This window comes from Ictalurus punctatus, chromosome 16, assembly GCF_001660625.3.
Source record: "Ictalurus punctatus breed USDA103 chromosome 16, Coco_2.0, whole genome shotgun sequence".
NCBI classification, from domain to species: domain Eukaryota; kingdom Metazoa; phylum Chordata; class Actinopteri; order Siluriformes; family Ictaluridae; genus Ictalurus; species Ictalurus punctatus.
This window is the reverse complement of record NC_030431.2, coordinates 22,776,984-22,795,147: the sequence shown is the minus strand read 5'-3', so window position 1 is coordinate 22,795,147 and position 18,164 is coordinate 22,776,984. Positions and strand designations below refer to the sequence as shown.

The following is an 18,164-nucleotide window of genomic DNA, read 5'->3' as shown; positions in this document are numbered from 1 at the left end:
TCTTGCGCATTTTGACGTACAGTCCCCTCCAAAAGTATTGAAAGTTTAAGCCCTGGGTTTCGCCTGTGAAGACTGCATTTGTTGTTAAAAAGGACTGCATGGATGATTCTGGAACAGGCTGGATAATGGTAGCAGCAGAATGAATTACAGGAACATTTTGTCTGCCAATTTACAGAGAAATGCATGCAATGTAACTGAGAGGAACTTCATCATGCAGCAAGACAAATGACCCAAAACACATTCAACAAATGGACTTTATCAGGGGGAGAAGTGGAAGGTTTTAGACTGGGCAAGTCAATCATCCGACTTTAACCCAATTGAGCTGCGTTTCACGTCCTGAAGAGGAGACCGAAGGGAACCCGCCCCGCCCCCGCCGCCCCCGGCCGAAAGAGGCCACAGAACAAGCCTGGAAAAGCATCACAATGGATGAAGAAAAATGCAACGCCTTCATAAATTCATCAGTATTGCTGTATAAAATATCTACGCACTGCTCAGTTGTGTTTTAAGTTGCCTCGATCTCTATCAGTCTGGGCTTCACTGTTTTACAAAACTTTCAAGCAAGACCAGGAAACATTTTATGTGCTCTGAATGTCAATGTTATCATTTCCTCCTTGGCACACCAGAACCATTTTACACAGCTAAAAAACAAAACAAAAACAAAAACATTAAACCAGAGAGTGGACAACAAACTTCTTCTCAATGCTCTGTGTGAGAGTGTTTTTCCCCTTGAATATAAAAGGTTGTTTAGCTTTACTTAGCTTCAAGTAGACAAAATAAGACTTGTATTTTATTACCACAACCAAAGATATTCTGAGAGATGCATATGAGCAAGAACTTGCCATGAAGCGATAAAGAAGATGCGACATTACTGAAATAGAGTTTAAAAGTGAAAAGAATTTGACCACGAGGACACGAGTCAGAGTGAAACTGCCAGGCCGTGGCCGCGGAGCACGTTATTGCATCCCATCACGCTGAAGGATCCCCAAATCTTTACATATTGAATTACTCACTCTTTTCCATCTAGATTTTAGTGTAGAAGACTTTTGTTGACGTGGCTAGCAGCTAAGACATGATAACATTTTGGCCGCTCGAAGCTAGTTTGGAACTGAGAAGTTTCATAGAAGGAAAGCTGTCAGTAAAGTGTAAAGACACACAACACTCTGACACAGAGAGCTGACAGGAAGTGTAAGTCGAGTCTAGTGATTCACTCAATTTACAGAACTCTTTCTCCATCCACTCCCAGAGTTAATCATGAATCATTTTGGTGTTTTGCAGTGCGAAAAGGTAATGATTATACTAGCATGCGAGATACCCCAAACCCCCCCCCCCCCCCCCCCCCGCACGCCTTCAAAAACAACAGCAAGCTCGAAACACAACGCGTACTATCTATACTGCATTATCACACGCAATCGTTTCTCATTTTTAAACAGAAAATATGCCTGTGTGAAGAACAGTGCTTTGTTTTTCTAATTTCAGTAACAGGAAAAAAAAATCTGATTTATGATACATATAAATAAAAATAAATAAGCCAGATTGAGGAATATTTCATTATTGTACATCAGCAATTCATTTTTGGACGGAATCAACTTAAACAGACAAAGCAAAATAAAAGTTTTTAACCGATACCGATCGTTCTGCCTTTTATACCTTCTTTTAAATGAATAATAATTAATTCCACAATTCTGAAAGAAATGAAAATTAAAAACTTTATTCGCTCCATTTCAACAAGTTTCTCAACTCAGAAACACAAAACACGTTACTCTAATGAACATGAACTAAATTCTGAAGATTAAAGTAAGATTTCTTAACTTATTGAATGTTATGAATTCATATTAACATTAACTGAATTCTAAAAAAAAAAAAAACTCCTGTTAGTCTTCACATTCACTCTCCACAAACAAAAGCGTTTCTACTTCATCATTCAACATCAAACTGGTCATATATAGGCCTAATATAAACTTTTTTTTTGGACGATACTAACATTAACTGCATGTGAAACATACTACTCTATAAATAGATTTTTCTGTGCATTATATATTAATTTTTTGCCACTCATCTTCATTTAAATCTTTCAACGGTGTACTGGCGCTTTAATTCAGTGTGCGCAGGACGAATAGCGCGTGGCGGGGGGTGGGATGGGGTTGTGAATTAGACTCGATGCCGCTTCACTGCTGCGGCGTCCGATGTAAAATTTTATCAGTGCAGAGCTTACAGAGATTTACAAACTGCAGTTTTATCATCATTCCACACGAGAGACATCATCTTTAACACACGGCGTGGAATCGATGTGTTTTCCCACCCTTTTTTGAGTGACAGGATACAATCGGCTCTGATCGTCGGATGTTTTTAAACTATCGACCGATACCGATAGCGGGAAAAATAGCCGATTATCGGCCGATACGCCGGTGCATCTCTAGTATCGATATACATCAGCCCAGCCCTAGCATCATGACCATTTTTTTCAGATGTAAAAAATTTAATTGAATTAATTCATCATCAAACAAATACTACATTGCTGAGACACTGTTCGCAAATATACGTATATACTGAGATACATATCGTGCATCGTAGAAATGCCTTTGAGAGTCATGACATAATATTTTTTTCATATCGTCCTCCCCTACTTTATGCTCAGGAAGCATAAAATAACTGAGAAAAATCTTTACATTTGTATAACATTTCAGAACACTCTTTGCCCTGATGAAAGCTAGAGTTTGGGACTGTGCATCCCATTGAATGGTAATTATAATTATATGAAATAGCTAGCTGTATAGTTATTATAGGAATCGCTATTTCTATCTAAAAGGAATTCTACCCAGTGTTGTAATAAAATTGTTAACTGCGTTAAAATCGTGAGCATTTCTCATGATAACTCGCAAATTTTGTATCATTACATACCTTATCCTGCTGTTTGGCGTTGCTGGTGGTGGCGTTCCTGTTCATCGTCTGCTCGGCGTCTTCTTTATCACGACACTTCTGCTCGTAAGTCTTCTTAGTCTGGAACACACACACACTTGCTAGTAAGAGTGATGTTCTGAGCATTCTGAGACAAACTTTCTCAGCAATAGCTATCGTAGTTCTTCATGATGGCATGTAATAATAATAATAATAATAATAATAATAATAATACACTAAATGTAATCCATTAGGCATACGTGTGATGCATGAGGTTTACGTCTCTAGAGTCACTGGAGATACAAGGCTAATGTAGCTAACAAGTAATGAGAACCTAAATTAAATTTTTTTTTAAAATAAATAAATAATAAATAAATACATACATGCCCAAATTATAATATATTTAGTTCAATCATCATCAAGCTTCATATTCTCATTGTTAAATAACCAAACTTTTTGTAAAACAGCATGGACAGTACTAATTTACATATTTAAAATCAAAATGAAACTACATAATCATCCATGTACAGTCATGGGGAAAAAGAAAGTACATCCTCCTTCAATGCAGTGTAGAACTGAAGCAGGGTGTACTTTCTTTTTCACACAACTATATACCACAGTAGGGTAGACGGTGGTTCAGTAGCTGGCACGTTCGCCAGGGACGGGGTTTCGATTCCCACCGTGGCCCTGTGTGTGTGCGGAGTTTGCGTGTTCTCCCCGTGCTGCGGGGGTTTCCTCCGGGTACTCCGTTTCCTCCCCCAGTCCAAACACATGCATGTTAGCCTGATTGGCGTGTCTAAAGTGTCCGTAGTGTATGAATGGGTGTGTGAATGTGTATGTGATTGCGCCCTGCGATGGACTGGCACCCTGTCCGGGGTGTACCCCGCCTTGTGCCCGATGCTCCCTGGGATAGGCTCCAGGTTCCCCGTGACCCTGTAGGATAAGCGGTATAGAACATGCATGGATGGATGGATGGATGGATGGATGGATGGATGTACTACAGTGTTGAATTCTTGAATCTGTTTGAATTAATCTGATTTAATTGCTGTTCTGGTCAGACGGTGTTGATTAATCTTCTATACTTCATTAGACAACGGCACAGTGAGCCCTCTACATGAACTGTTCAAAAACACGTGTGATTGTTGATGTGATGATGTTTGTGTGTTATATGTTTGGAAAAAGTCTCCAGTGTCAGCACTTTGTAACAGTCAGAGGTAAAGCCGTCATGTTTCCCACCCAGGGAACGCCTTCAGGACGGAGACTTTGTGCTTTGTGTTTTTCCTGTAATATCACAAGTTGAATTTTTGGGTGGTGAGAAAATGGCTGTTGCTGACTGCTACAAGAAAAGTGACAACAGGAACTAACATGTTTTGCAGACGTTCCTCGACATTACATGGAACTATAAATGGATCAAATCTGCCGTGGTAAAAGAGAAATGAGATGTTTCCGGACATGTTGTTATTGCAGAATTCTATAACTAGAAAAATAACTCTTTTTTGTGTGTGTGTGTGTGTGTGTGTGTGTGTGTGTGTGTGTGTGTGTGTGTGTGTGTAGTTGATCATTTTCCTATAACAGCACACATCCAAGCAGCCTCGCAGGTCCACTGCAACTAAAGAAGAAAACACCAAACAGCTCTTAAGTGTTCGAGTATATTTGGAATAAAAGAAACACTGCTGTATGCTTGCTTTTTGGGTGGAACGTTTCCGGGGAAAAAAAAAATCCATTCACATGAGATACAAAGTGAGAAATTGCTTAGCAACATTGAACCACTTATCAGGATCTGATAGTGAAAGTTGATGAAACAGGAACAGGTACACAGACAAATACAGATGAAAAAGAAAATGTCCTGTAATAAAGGTTCGCGTTTTTTTTATGATGGAAGCACTTCTGTTCCTCTTGTCATCATAATCGGAGTAACTACCATCACGTGATTCTGCAACTACAGACACTTTTAGACCAAATGACTTCACACTCGCAGTAAAGACATTTCAAACTCTTTTTGATAACAGATAAACAACACGGTCTGCCCTGTTCGCTTTAGCACAGAACGTTTCATATATTTCAGTTTAATGCACGTAAATTGTTTTCAAGGTCCATTTCAAAACACACGCTCTATAGCAAGGAAAATATCCCGAGAATAAAACGTAAAAATCCGATCATCAGCTTGTCTTTTTAAAAACTGAAACTAGATCGAGTTTCACACTTATTTGTCACTGTACTGTTTTACTAACTTACTAACTTGTAAGTTTCCATGGAAACTTACAAGTTAGCCAAAATTCGCCAAAAGTCATTTGGCCAGAGTTACGGTAAGCATGTATAAATGTTATAATAACATTAAATGACTGATCAACAGTAATACTGGAAATCGCAATGGAAATTGTTTAATTTTAGAATTTAGTAACTAATTTTTAAGTATGGGGCATAAGATATGCTTCATGAATTGCGTGGACTCATTACATTTTGCATTTATTGTATATGAAAATCAATGATTATCATACTAATAAAATACTTTCTATACCTTGCACTAAAAAAAAAAAAAAAGTCCCCATAGTTATAAAACCGATTATAAATAATACATCCATCATTTTATTTTAATACAAATAGAAACCGTGATAATCGTAGAATAAAATTGGATAGAATATATAATATATATTTATATATATTTTTCTAATAGCAATTCATATTCAAGCAGTCCTTCCAAACGGAGTATAATAGTTGTGTTGTTTCAATAGGTGTGTCCAGAAAGCAGCCTTGAGGAGTCAGACGTCAGTTCCTATGTCTGAAATGGTGCACTACCCCATTCGCTACTAATGGGAGTTCTGTATTTCCTACATCAAGGGTTTTCAAGCGTTTTACAGTCAAGGACCACTTTAATTGTAAAATGTAAAAAACAAAACAAAACATACAAACAAAAAAAAAAACGTCGACTCCTTCAGTACAGATGTATTTTATAAACATAATCTTTAATAATAATATTTTGGCCATTTTGGAGACATTGAGCGTTTTCATTTCTGCACGTTTCACTCACAGAGCTCAATTTATTTATTTATTTTTTCTATCAAAATTGTCTATAGGTTCAAGTTACTTGCCTACTTGTTTCTAACATTCCTTTCTAACGTCATTTTACCTTAATGGTAGTCTTAATTTGGTCTATCTGTATTAAGGATAGTCTGCCAAATGTAGCAAATGTCATAGTAAATGCCGGTGTCTGAGCAGTAAATGTACTGTATATATTGATATGGAAACGATCTGAACTGACCTTGATGTTTTGGATTGTATTAATACAGTATGAGCAAGACAGTTAGTCACTTCCTTTTCATCACTGTGTAAATGAGCTGCCGATATTCACTTCCTCTTCAGTTCCCGCACAACATATGCAGCACAACGATGATCTGTCATGTAGAGTCTCAGTTTTTATGAACTCGAGTAGTTTTTTTTTTTTTTTTTAAAAATACACGGATCTTTATTCGACGATTCAATAGCAAAGGCATTACTGCACATGGAAAGATGTACCAAAATATATCATTTTAAAATGCTAAACTGGTCATTTGGGGTTTGTTTTTTTTGGTTCCCCCCAAATCTAGCATTAAAAGCCCAGTCTAGCCACAAATTTTGCATTATGAGAAACATTTTAACCTACAACCTAACATTATAGTAAATCATCTAACCAAACATTGGCATAGTAAACAAGCTAACTGAGTAGTATTAATATTAAAGCTAAACACACAAGACTCGCTTTAAACTGTTTATAAAGCAATTTCCTGGCAAGGCTAATACAAATGGCTTCAAAAAGTTCGATTAAAGCTGATGTAGTGTGAGCATGAAAGTAATAAATGTTTGTCAGCTACTTATGTACCTGCTATTCTTGCTAGCTGGCCAAAGGACACTCCATTGGTACAACCACTAGAGCTTTGACAGGATATGCTATTTTTACTACAGCTGTGGTTACTATGGCAGAATATAAACAATTGAGTATGGTGTACCAGTACAGACTGAGTTACTGTGGGAAACCATTTACATTTACAGCATTTGGCAGCCTTACATTTATCTCATTTATACAACTGAGCAATTGAGGGTTAAGGTCCTTGCCCAACAGTGGTAGCTTGGAAGTGCTGGGGCTTGAAATCCTGACCTTCTGATCAGTAACCCTGAGCCTTTAACTCCTGAGCCATTACCATTACTTGACCTTAATGGTATCCACTAGACATTCTGTAACATGCCACAAATAGAAGGCAACAAATTACCAGTAGAGAGCCACAGGGAGCATTACAGTTACCATTAAAACTAATACAATTCCCATTATAACCATTAAAGCCATTACCAAACCATTACTTTTTTCAGCAGGGCTCTTAGCTTTTATGAACTCTAACTCTAATTTTTTTAATACATCAATCTCTATTTGATTATCAAGTAACAATAGAATTACTATGCGAATAAAAAATATATCATTTTAAATGCTGAAATGGTCATACACAGGTTTCCCCCCTATTTATAAAAAACAAAAAACAACAACAAAAAAAAAAAAACAGTCTATCCACAAAATTTGCATTATTAGAAACAGTTTAACCCACAACCTTGCATTACAGTAAGTCTACCCAGGAAACAGCATAGTAAACATGCTAACCGAGCAACATTACAGCTAAACACACGACACTAGCTTTAAACTGTTTCTAAAGCAATTACATGGCCAGGCTAATACAAAACGGCTTCAAAAAGTGAAATTAAAGCTGATGTAGTGTGAGGATGTCAGTTAGCTACTGTATGTACCTGCTGTTCATGCTAGCAGTCTAAAACACACTCCACTTGTAAAATCACTATATTTATAACAGGGTATGCTAGTTATACTACAGCTAGAGTTACTATATGGCAAACCATGGAATACAAATGAGTCTGGTGTCCCAGAACAGACTGTGCATGGCTCAAAAAGTCCCTGTTGATATGGTGGCATTTTCTGTGAGGATATTTATTAGTTGATTTAGCATTTATGGTCGCCTGTATTATATAAACTGGTCTCCTGTCTCGCTGCGCAGAGAGGAGTGGAGGTTTACTGTGTGTACGCTCATCTCTCAGGCCATAAAATTGCATCAAAGCTCGAATTACTGGCATAAATCTGGTGTTCTGAATATTGATTTATTGAATTTCCTTCACAGCAAAGCTAAAATAAAATGTGTCATAATTTACTTTAAACAGACTGTATCGTAATTCTGTCACAGGAAATAATCCAGACAGCGAAGGTGTCAACTCACATTGTAGCAGTGTACTACAGAAAATGCCATCTTTGGAAGTGTATACTGAGAAATACGTACATATGCACACAATACATTTCTCACGATGAGATTATTATAAACCTAATATAATGTTATTCAGCTTGTTTTTAAGATGCTTTACACATTTCAAGCTTAAAGAAAAGGTCATTTTGATTCTTTCTAGAAATAAATGCTTGAAATTAGAAAAAAAAAAAAAATCAATGAAAACCTACAAGTAGAGCGAGACGTGGCGATTTGGTTAGAGGTAATGCTAGATAAATTTCAGGATCCCTTCTGTTTCAATTTATGTTCGCTATAAATTTCAAATTTCATAGGACTTCTACAACACAAGGAATCTCGATTTTACATGAAAATGAAAAGTCGAAGGAGTCAATGTATTGTCAAGCACACGTTCTCTATACATAACCCAGTGCATGCTGCTAAGTCCCGATCACATGCCATTTCATTCACATGATAGGGTTTTCTTCTTCTATGTTCCTGCTCATACTTGATGTCAATCAATGAGAACCAATTAAAAGCCTCAGCGTGATAATGTAGAAACAGCTGACAGCATGAACTCTGTACTTTGTTCATACACACTGGCTTGACATGCTTTTGTCTTCCCAGTAGTAGAAATCTCTTCTTCACAACGTTAACATTTCCTACTTCCTGGTTTTACACACCGACACATCACAGTTCCAATCCGTCCAGTGAATAAACAAAGGGAAACTTTTACCTCCATGGTTTTCTTGTACTGTGTCGCTTTCTGTTTGTGCAGCGTATCCATCTGCTGCTCCACCTGCAAACACATACATCTTCCATGAGGCCCTAATTGAAAGTTGTTTTAATAGATTATAATTTAACAAAGCTTAACATCTTAGCTTCGCTGATCAGCATCATGTCTGAGAGTTAAACTTTTAGACACCAATAATCGCATTGTTGGAGTCGACATACGTATGGCTAATACTGTGTGGGTGGAATATGTAAGGAATACAACACTTCAGGACATGCTGTTATAGGAAAATAATCAACACCAATGTTGGGGTGATGAAGTGGAGTTTATGCTACTACCCAAAGTTGATTATCTTCCTGTAACAGCATGCCACAAAGTGTTTTATTCCTTTTATACCACTGCATTTACCAACTCTAACACATTTTTATTTACTAACAAGCAACACTTTGTACCATATTTTTATATTATATATATATATATATATATATATATATATATATATATATATATATATATATATATATATATATATATATATATATATATATATATTCTTTATCTAGCTTTTAATAGTTACATTTCATGTTGTGGAACGTCAACAAAACAAAACTATTTAGTTCCTGTTATCACTTATGTTATGGCAGCTATGAACAGTTGTTCCTTCATCGTCCTTCCTTTTTTTCCTCTCTCTCTCGAAATTAATAAGAAAAAAGACAAACCTCAGCTTGTCACAATACCAAGAAACCTGAAGATTAAAGTTTTCCCATGACAGAAAACTTAAAGATACAGCTGTCCTGTTACAAAGCACTGACACTGGAGACTCCTTCCATACAGGTTAAATACATGTTTCTTTTCTTAAAGAACATTTCAGTGTGTCAGCAATTATATGTTGTTGCTGTTTTTAAAAAAAAAAAAAAAAAAAAAAAAAAAATCCCTTCATATGGAGCATCCTTAATACAGATCGCTGTGAATTAGCTGTTACTACATTTTTACTGTCAGGGCTGTTGTTCTAGAAAATTAATCAATCGGATTTGCGATTTCAACAGTGATACATTGTTATTGCCACATATTTACGTGTGTGTGTGTGTGATATTTGGCTTTACCCTCTTTCTTGCATCTTTTTGTTTTTCTCTGAACTCCTCTAACTTTTTGGCTTCGTCCCTCATGGCCTGGGCCAGATGCAAGTGAGACGTACTCACCTGTTCAGTTTCTGTAAAACACACCCACACACACATCCACACACACACCCACACACACATCCACACACACATCCACACACACATCCACACACACATCCACACACACATCCACACACACGCGCGCGCACAGAGTTTCGTCACAAGGGGAAAGACTATCAAACAATCTGGTACTTTACAGAGTTTCCCAATTTTCACAGCTCTTACTTACGCAGTTTGAAAACATCAAGTGATCGCTTCAGCGTGCTAAAAAGAAATACCAGAGTCAGGTTATATTATGTTCAGCCATAACATCCAGTGATCATGAATCATTCTTGATAATCAGATTCGATGTCAGACTGCTCAAACCTATCTGTGAAACATCTGTGGAATACACACTGACTGATCCCTTTTTTTAAATATATATATATATATATTATATATATATATATATATATATATATATATATATATATATATATATATATATATATATATATATATATATATATTATATATATATATAAATTAAACTAAGATAAACGCTACACAGAATGTGAACACAAAGGAACAAATGTAACTAAATGACCGAGACGCAGCCAAAGGACAGTTTAAAAACAAAGTGCAAACCTAACAAATTACAATGCAACTCCACAACGTAAGAGAAGAAAATTATAGTCACGTCATCTCTAATGACACTATCATTAAACATCCTATAATACCAGTGTGTGTTGAATATTACTATTTATACCACAGCGCTGTAAAATTCTCCAATCTTTTTAACCATAAACCACATCCACATCGCAATGCATTCTGGGTAAGTTCTGCTCCTTAAATCTACAGTGATGTCGACTCGACCCTGTTATCTAATGCTCGTATAATGACCTGATAAGATAATGGAGCTGCCTTCAAGACGGTAATGGATATCCAACCAAGAGGAAATGGACAGAGGAAGTCGACGAGTGCGCATTAAAAACGTGTATTGGAGCAAGGCCATGCCATTAAATCTGCTCATTCAGCCTCTTACACTCATATCGAGTGTTACTAGAGACCATCTCACCAATGCAAAAGGATCTAAATGATCTTTTAAATGTATGAACTGAAACATGGTGAATGATGTACAATCAAATCCCTATCGAGTATCAAGAGATTTTATTTCATCGAGTTATTAAATACTAGGGATGTAGGACGCGAGTGCAGTCTCTGGACTTGGTTTTGACTTATTGGGACTGGTACTCGGACCTTTAATTTTTTATTTAAAAAAAAATAATAAAATAAGAAGTCTACACACTCCTATACAATTGCATTTGTTTTGTGATGTAAAAAATAAAACCGAGCTATATCATAAGACAGATCTTCTTCCATTAATGTGGTTATAGCTTCTAGTGAATACGGGCAGTGGTGTCTTGGGGGTTATGTGGTGGCTTCCTGACATGCTGAGGTATGTGAAGAAATGAATTTGACTGTGAAAAAAAATGTATAAAACTGCATTAAAGGTGGAAAAAAAAAAAAAAAAACATCTGACATGATTCATCTTGATTTCATTTTTCACCATTTTAACAGGCGTGTGTAGACTTTTTATATCCACTGTAGCCTTGATACAATAGGAAACTTGATTATCGTGATTAAAATGACATTGGCCTCGCACCCCCAGGCGGCTATAGGAAAATAATTCCTCCGCTTCCCGTATAATAATAATAATAATAATAATAATAATAATAATAATAATAATAATAATAATTATTATAACAACAACAACAACAACAACAACAATAACAATAACATGGCCTGTCGTGTTCCACTCTTAATGCGGTGTGTCTCTTACTTCATTTCATTATGGCCGCACACCTTCTTGGACAAATTCAGCAGCTCCTTTGCGTATTTCTCCTCAATTGCAGCTCTAAAAGGACACAGAACATAGCAGAGTAGAATGGTGTCAGTGGTTAAAGCTCTTTAAACTGAACCGATCAGCTCTGTGCACGACAGAAATATAAAAATAAGTTATCAAACAAAGTAAATATATATATATATATATAAATATGTAAAAAGTTGTTTTTCCAACACTTGCCTGAGGAACTTGAGGTTTATTTTACACTGTGACGTGGGTTAGTTCTGCATTTAACCCGTACAATAAAACAACTCTGTAGCTAACTCAGCTACTTTCATTTTCTTCCCCCAAACCATCAGTTTTCACTTTGGATAACCAGACCATGTGACGGAGTTTAAAATAAATCCAGGATTATGAAATTATGAGCAATAGCTAGCATTCTAGCATTATGTTTGGCGTTGTGTGGTTTAAAACATCAGGCAAAAGGAAACGAGTCCATGGCTGGTGAGCAGTACTGAGATAAAAGCTATGCATAAGTGAACTATTTGCTTAGTTTGGAATACAATTTGTATCAATTCCACACATGAGTTTAGTTTAGGTCTGTCCCGCAATGTTTACTATCTGCACGCTGGCTGGATGGGTGAGAATTATGGGATGTATATAGTGCTCCTTTCAGTGTATCTATACTGTACACATATTACATTCTGAATGGAACAGTGTTTATCTCAGGGGCACAAGCACCTTAGGGTATCTCTTATACAGGCAGCCATGTAGGTAGGAGAAGTGAGGACATGCTGAACGTTTATTTCAGAATAATAAAATAAGTTTAATAGCATAATAGCATTTAATAGCATTTATTAGCATTTATTAGCATAGCAGCTTTGCTATGCCCACAGTCACTTTTACAATTTTGGAAAAAAGAAAACACACAAACAGTGATCGAGGTTCAAGGGTGTTGAAAGAAAGCAAAGAAAGAAAGAACGAAGGAAAGAAGGTAGTGAATGTGTTCTGAAAGTGCGAAAGAAAGTGTGTGAGAAGTGCGAAAGTGCAAAAAAAGAGAAAGAACGTGTGAAAGAAAGTGCGAAAGAAAGAGTGTGAGAAGTGTGAAAGTGCAAAAAAAGAGAAAGAACGTGTGAAAGAAAGTGCGAAAGAAAGAGTGTGAGAAGTGCGAAAGTGCAAAAAAAAGAGAAAGAACGTGTGAAAGAAAGTGCGAAAGAAAGTGTGAGAAGTGCGAAAGTGCAAAAAAAGAGAGAAAGAACGTGTGAAAGAAAGAAAGCATGAAAAGAAGGAATGAAGGAAGGAAGGTGCACAGATTCAAAAAAGGAAGAATATAAAGTGCACAGGTACAAAAGAAAGAAAAGTTCAAAAGAAAGAAAGAAAGAAAGGTTTCATATAAATCTACAATATAAATGCTGTTTTGAAGGCAGTTAATGTGTTTGAACATGCAAACGAAAGGGTGTGAAAAGTGCAACAAATAAGTAAATAAACGAATAAATAAAGTTCAAAACTGGAAGGAAAGAGCAAAAGAGCATGGGTACAAAAGAAAGAAAGTGCAAAAACAAACCAGAAATGTTCCTTTCAGCTGAAATATAATAGAAATTTACAGTATAAATGCACTTTTGAATTCAAATGTTTGATAATTAGAATTTATCATTTACAGATAATCTAAATTAACGTGTGTGCGCATGTAAAATGTGTGTGTGTGTGTGTGTGTGTGTGCATCTAGAGTGTGTGTGAGTGTGTGTGTGTGCGCATCTTGAATGCATGTATATGCATCTCGAACACATCATCACATGCGTGTGTGCACTGCAGTTTGGTCTAACAGTAACTTGCAGCCATGTCAGCAGTTAAAGAAGAAGAAAAAAAGAGAAAAAAAGAACTAAAATATCACTGAAAGATTTGACCAGTGTAGTGAGAAACAGGATGTCCTGAGCTTGAACTGTGCTTCGGTAAAGAACAGAAGACGGCGTTTAATAGGACACCACAGAACATCCAACTGATGTCTATCTGACCATGGTCAGACACAGAACTTTTGATACACTGACCCTTGAAATCTTCCTAAACCACAATTAAAAAAGATGGTTCCAGGCTACAGGAAGTGAGCTATGAACTAGATAACGGAAGATCTCAGTTCAACGTCCCTTTGTTATGTTCTGAAATAAAGGCCATTTATACCCTGTAGTGCACTCAGTGTCTGACAGGAAGTCATTGAAGGTTCCTTTCTCTGTATACAGTGTATACTACACTGCGTATGGTATAAAATAACGACTGAACTTTGGCCTCGTCATGTACTGGGTGTCATGTCGAAAACATTTACGATTCCCATAGAAGCACTACACTACACAGTGCATGGAATGTCTAAGTGTCCGTTTTTATTCCTCACCTGGCTTTAATGAAGTCTTCGATCTCTTTGCAGGTCCTCTTGCCGTCGTTGAGGTGCTGGAGGATGGTGTCGTAGCCCGCCGTACAGGTCAGCTCACAGTTCTGCCAACAAAGAAGCTATCACTTTCATTCAACTCTTCACTTCACGCAATCAGCCAATCACCTGGCAGCAGTGCAATGCATGAAATCATGCACAATACAGCGCAAGAGTTTCACAACAACAGTTTCAGTTTAACCGCTGTTTAAATGGGCTTTTTTTTTTGTGATTGGCAAAAAGGCTTGATTTTTGCTGCGGCTTTTTTGGTGCTTATTTTGCAGAAAACGACTTGAATTGGTGAAATCGCATTTGTACGATGTTTCACGGTGATGTTTGTTGGTAAACGAGACCTCTTAGCTGTACTGATGTTCGACGCAACTGAATCGAAGAGGACTTAAGAGGCTGAATTCGCGTTGTGATGACGTCACGTGACGCGTCTTGGTCCAGATCTGCAGAAAATCTGCATTCGTATCGATTCCAACCCCGGTTCCAAAAACGAAGAATGCAATGATTTGCAAATCTGATAAACCCATGTCATTCGCAATCAAACAGAACAATTTTAAATTGAGGAACATTATTCTGAAATCGTTCCACAAATCGTAGATGCGGTTTTTCACAGATTGGTGAACCTCTGCCCGTTTTAACTTCTGAAAAACTCCGCCTCACTAAGATACTCTTTTTATACCCAATCACCGTACTGACCTGTTCACAATTAACCTCCAGCTCTTTCTTTTTACGAACACTTACTTTTCCAGCCTTTGGTTGCCCCTGTCCCAACTTTTTTGAGACATGTTGCAGCCATCAAATTCAAAATTGCCTCATATTTTCCTTAAAACGGTCCATTTCCTCAGTTTAAATATTTGATATGTTTTCTATGTTCTATTGTGTAAGGGTTTATGAGATTTGCAAATCATTGCATTAGGTTTTTATTTACATTTATTTACATTTGTCACGTTTCAGTGATCCCGTGCCTATTGCAGCTGCAGATTCCTGTTCTTGGCTGACTGGAGTGAAACCTGGCGTGGTCTTCTGCAGCTGTAGCTCATCCACCTAAAGGTTTGACATGCTTTGTCTTCTGAGATGCTTATCTGCTCACCACAGTTGTAAAGAGTGGTTATTTGAGTTACCACAGCCTTCTTGTTAGCTTGAATCCGACTAGCCATTCTCCTCTGATCTCTCTCATCAACTTCCGCCTGCAGCACTGCTGCTCACTGGATGTTTTTTGTTTTTCCACACCGTTCTTTGTAACTTGCCCTGTAACTGTATGCTTTTATGTGTTGCGATGCTGCCACGTGATTGGCTGATTGGACAATTGCATTAATGAGCAGTGCAAAAAATGATAATCCCAGATTTTTAGCTCAATTATTATTATTGTTAGGGTTATTATTATTATTGGGATTATTCATCTAATTTCATTTTATAATGTAAAATAAACTTGTCATTATAATCTCTCAAGGTACATTCTCGCATACAGCGGCTCTCGGAGACAAAGCGACCACAGACCGTTCATTTTCACTGAGAGCTGACGACTTCCAGCGACATGAATGACAGCGACCGTTGCTGACAGGATGTGGGCGTGTCCAGCGATGCGACCGAGTTGAGAAAAGTGTATGCAAATTTGGAGAGACTTGGTGCAGCGACTACCAATGGGAGTGAAGACAATAAAGTGCACGTGATCTGTGATCCGCCATGCTTCCATGCCTCCAGAATGTTTCGATTTAGCGGCAAGAAAACTGATTTGTTGTCAAAAGTAGAACGCTACTTGCACCGCCCACTGATAAATGTTACTATGGCAACCAGTAATAGGAACACCTACTGGTGACTTCATGGTACAACAACTGGTGAATTGCAGCGATAAAATCACTGTATGTCAGTACATTTATATGGACAACAATAATCTGATATTAACCCGATTAAGACGATACTCTGATTAAGAAACTAGCATGTATACAGCGATTACTGATGACCTTAATCCGACTAAAGTCATCGAAGTAAACACAAATGGAATTAAGACATGTAGAGTATTCCTGTTTTTGTCGTATTATCGACATTCGTTACAGACGTGTACACACCTTAATCACACTGTTAACGTTGTGTGAGAGTTTTCATCGCATTTTGCGACAGGACACGTACACACACGTCAGTGCTCAGCCGTGACGGCAAACAAGAGAGCACGGCTGTGTCCCAAACCGCGTACTTGCCTACTATATAGTAGGAGAAACACATGCAAGTACGCGGTTTGGGACGCAGCCCACGGCTTCAAGCATTCGTCTATTTGCACGTACAGCGTGACAAATAATTAACCGCACTTGAAGCTTTCGTAAAATTTAAAATGAAACACCCAAAACTGTATACGGTACCATAACGAAGACGAACTGGACGTCAATAAATGAAATTCTGGAGGGAACTTCGGACGGTGTGGCGAGGGGACGTAATGACGTGTGCCGTTAATCGCTCTATCTTCTATAACATGTAAAACCTGAACATGAAAGGAATATTCTAAAAGCGACTCATGTAAACACCTTAAATCACAATATTATCTTATTCAGAATAAGGTCAATAATTAGATTACTGCTGTCCACGTAAACGGAGTCAGAGAGAGAATACATTTGTATGTATAAACATTTACATCTTTAAGTCACCTTATTAACGCAGCCTTCAAATTTACATAAATGTCATTTAAGCTTGGGTGGTGTGATGAAATGGTGTTACTGTTACCACCCTGAATCTGATTACGTCCTTATAACAGCATAAAGTGTTTTATTCCTCTTATACCACAGCAACCCGTCAATGTTTAGAATTTATATTTATTAAAGAATGACACGCCGGAGGCTCCTTCCATAAATGTTAAATAAACACCTCCTTACAGTAAGCGTCACCATATATTCTTTGTCAGATAACAACGTTTAAGAATCGAGTATTCAAAATTAAATTGACTCGTCCAAACCCGTAGCTTTTTCGTTTAGAATCTAGTGTATTAATGGCTTAACGGTGGAGATGTTTGGCTCTTTTTTTAGGTTCCTGGATACCGTCATCAGTCTTTCAAGTTGAAAGACAAAGGCAACATATTAAGAAAAGGCCTTCCATCAAGATGACAGCTTAGATACAGCAGTTAGAGAACTCTAGCGTGCAAACTGCCTCTATAATTATCTGATGCAAATTTAACACATCGCCGCTACATGCACCAGCAAAATGGAAAGTAATGCAAATACGTTTGCAGATATGCCACATTAAGCAGGTAAAAGGTTGACCATCTCACGAAAAACACATCAAGGCTTCAGCTTTTAAGCTGCTCAATTCATAACCGTATCTTTACTTTAATCACAGACAGGCGACAGATTAAAGGAAAAGAAACACTATATAGTGTGCTAGTCAGGGGTTGATTCTACTAGTCTCTGGAACTGTACTGAAGCAATGAACCATGCTCTTCTAAAAGATTTTCCATCAGTTAGTGTTTTAATTATGATGATGATGATGATGATGATGATGAAGAAGGTGGGGAACACTGTCTAACACGTGGCTCCAAAATTAACCGGCCTGAGATGTGGTGAGCCTGAAGACCATGGCATATGATTTACAACAGTTTCATCGGTGAGTCCTTGTGCCCTGCGGGAGGGGGTGGGGCCATCCGGGAAGAGACCACTCCCATCAGGATAAAACTTCTTCATCATAGGATAAAGGAGATCAGTCAGATTTCCTTTAAGAAGGCGAGTAAACCCAAACCACACCAGTAAAATAAATAAATCCTCCCACGCATAACAGCGTCACGGTTTTTGTTTTTTTTTCCCTTTAATTTGTCACACATACGTTTGTACGTGTATACAGTATTTTATAAATGTATTGATTGTTCGTGTTTTATCAGTATCAG

The 18,164-nt window shown here is 37.4% G+C and overlaps 1 protein-coding gene across 2 annotated transcripts in view; it reads right to left on the bottom strand.

Moving 5' to 3' along the window:
* The window catches only part of pstpip2 (proline-serine-threonine phosphatase interacting protein 2), a 31,909-nt gene that overhangs the window by 10,281 nt on the left and 3,464 nt on the right, over positions 1-18,164 (bottom strand). Inside the window, exons 2-7 of one of the 2 annotated variants that reach the window (XM_017489880.2) lie at positions 14,261-14,361; positions 11,875-11,949; positions 10,282-10,316; positions 9,978-10,084; positions 8,878-8,940; positions 2,899-2,997 (exon numbers count right to left, since the gene is read on the bottom strand). In XM_017489880.2, the coding sequence (XP_017345369.1) occupies positions 2,899-2,997; positions 8,878-8,940; positions 9,978-10,084; positions 10,282-10,316; positions 11,875-11,949; positions 14,261-14,361 (480 nt within the window). Of the gene's footprint in view, positions 1-2,898; positions 2,998-8,877; positions 8,941-9,977; positions 10,085-10,281; positions 10,317-11,874; positions 11,950-14,260; positions 14,377-18,164 lie in introns of both variants that reach the window. The other variant, XM_017489879.2, reaches the window with a different exon arrangement.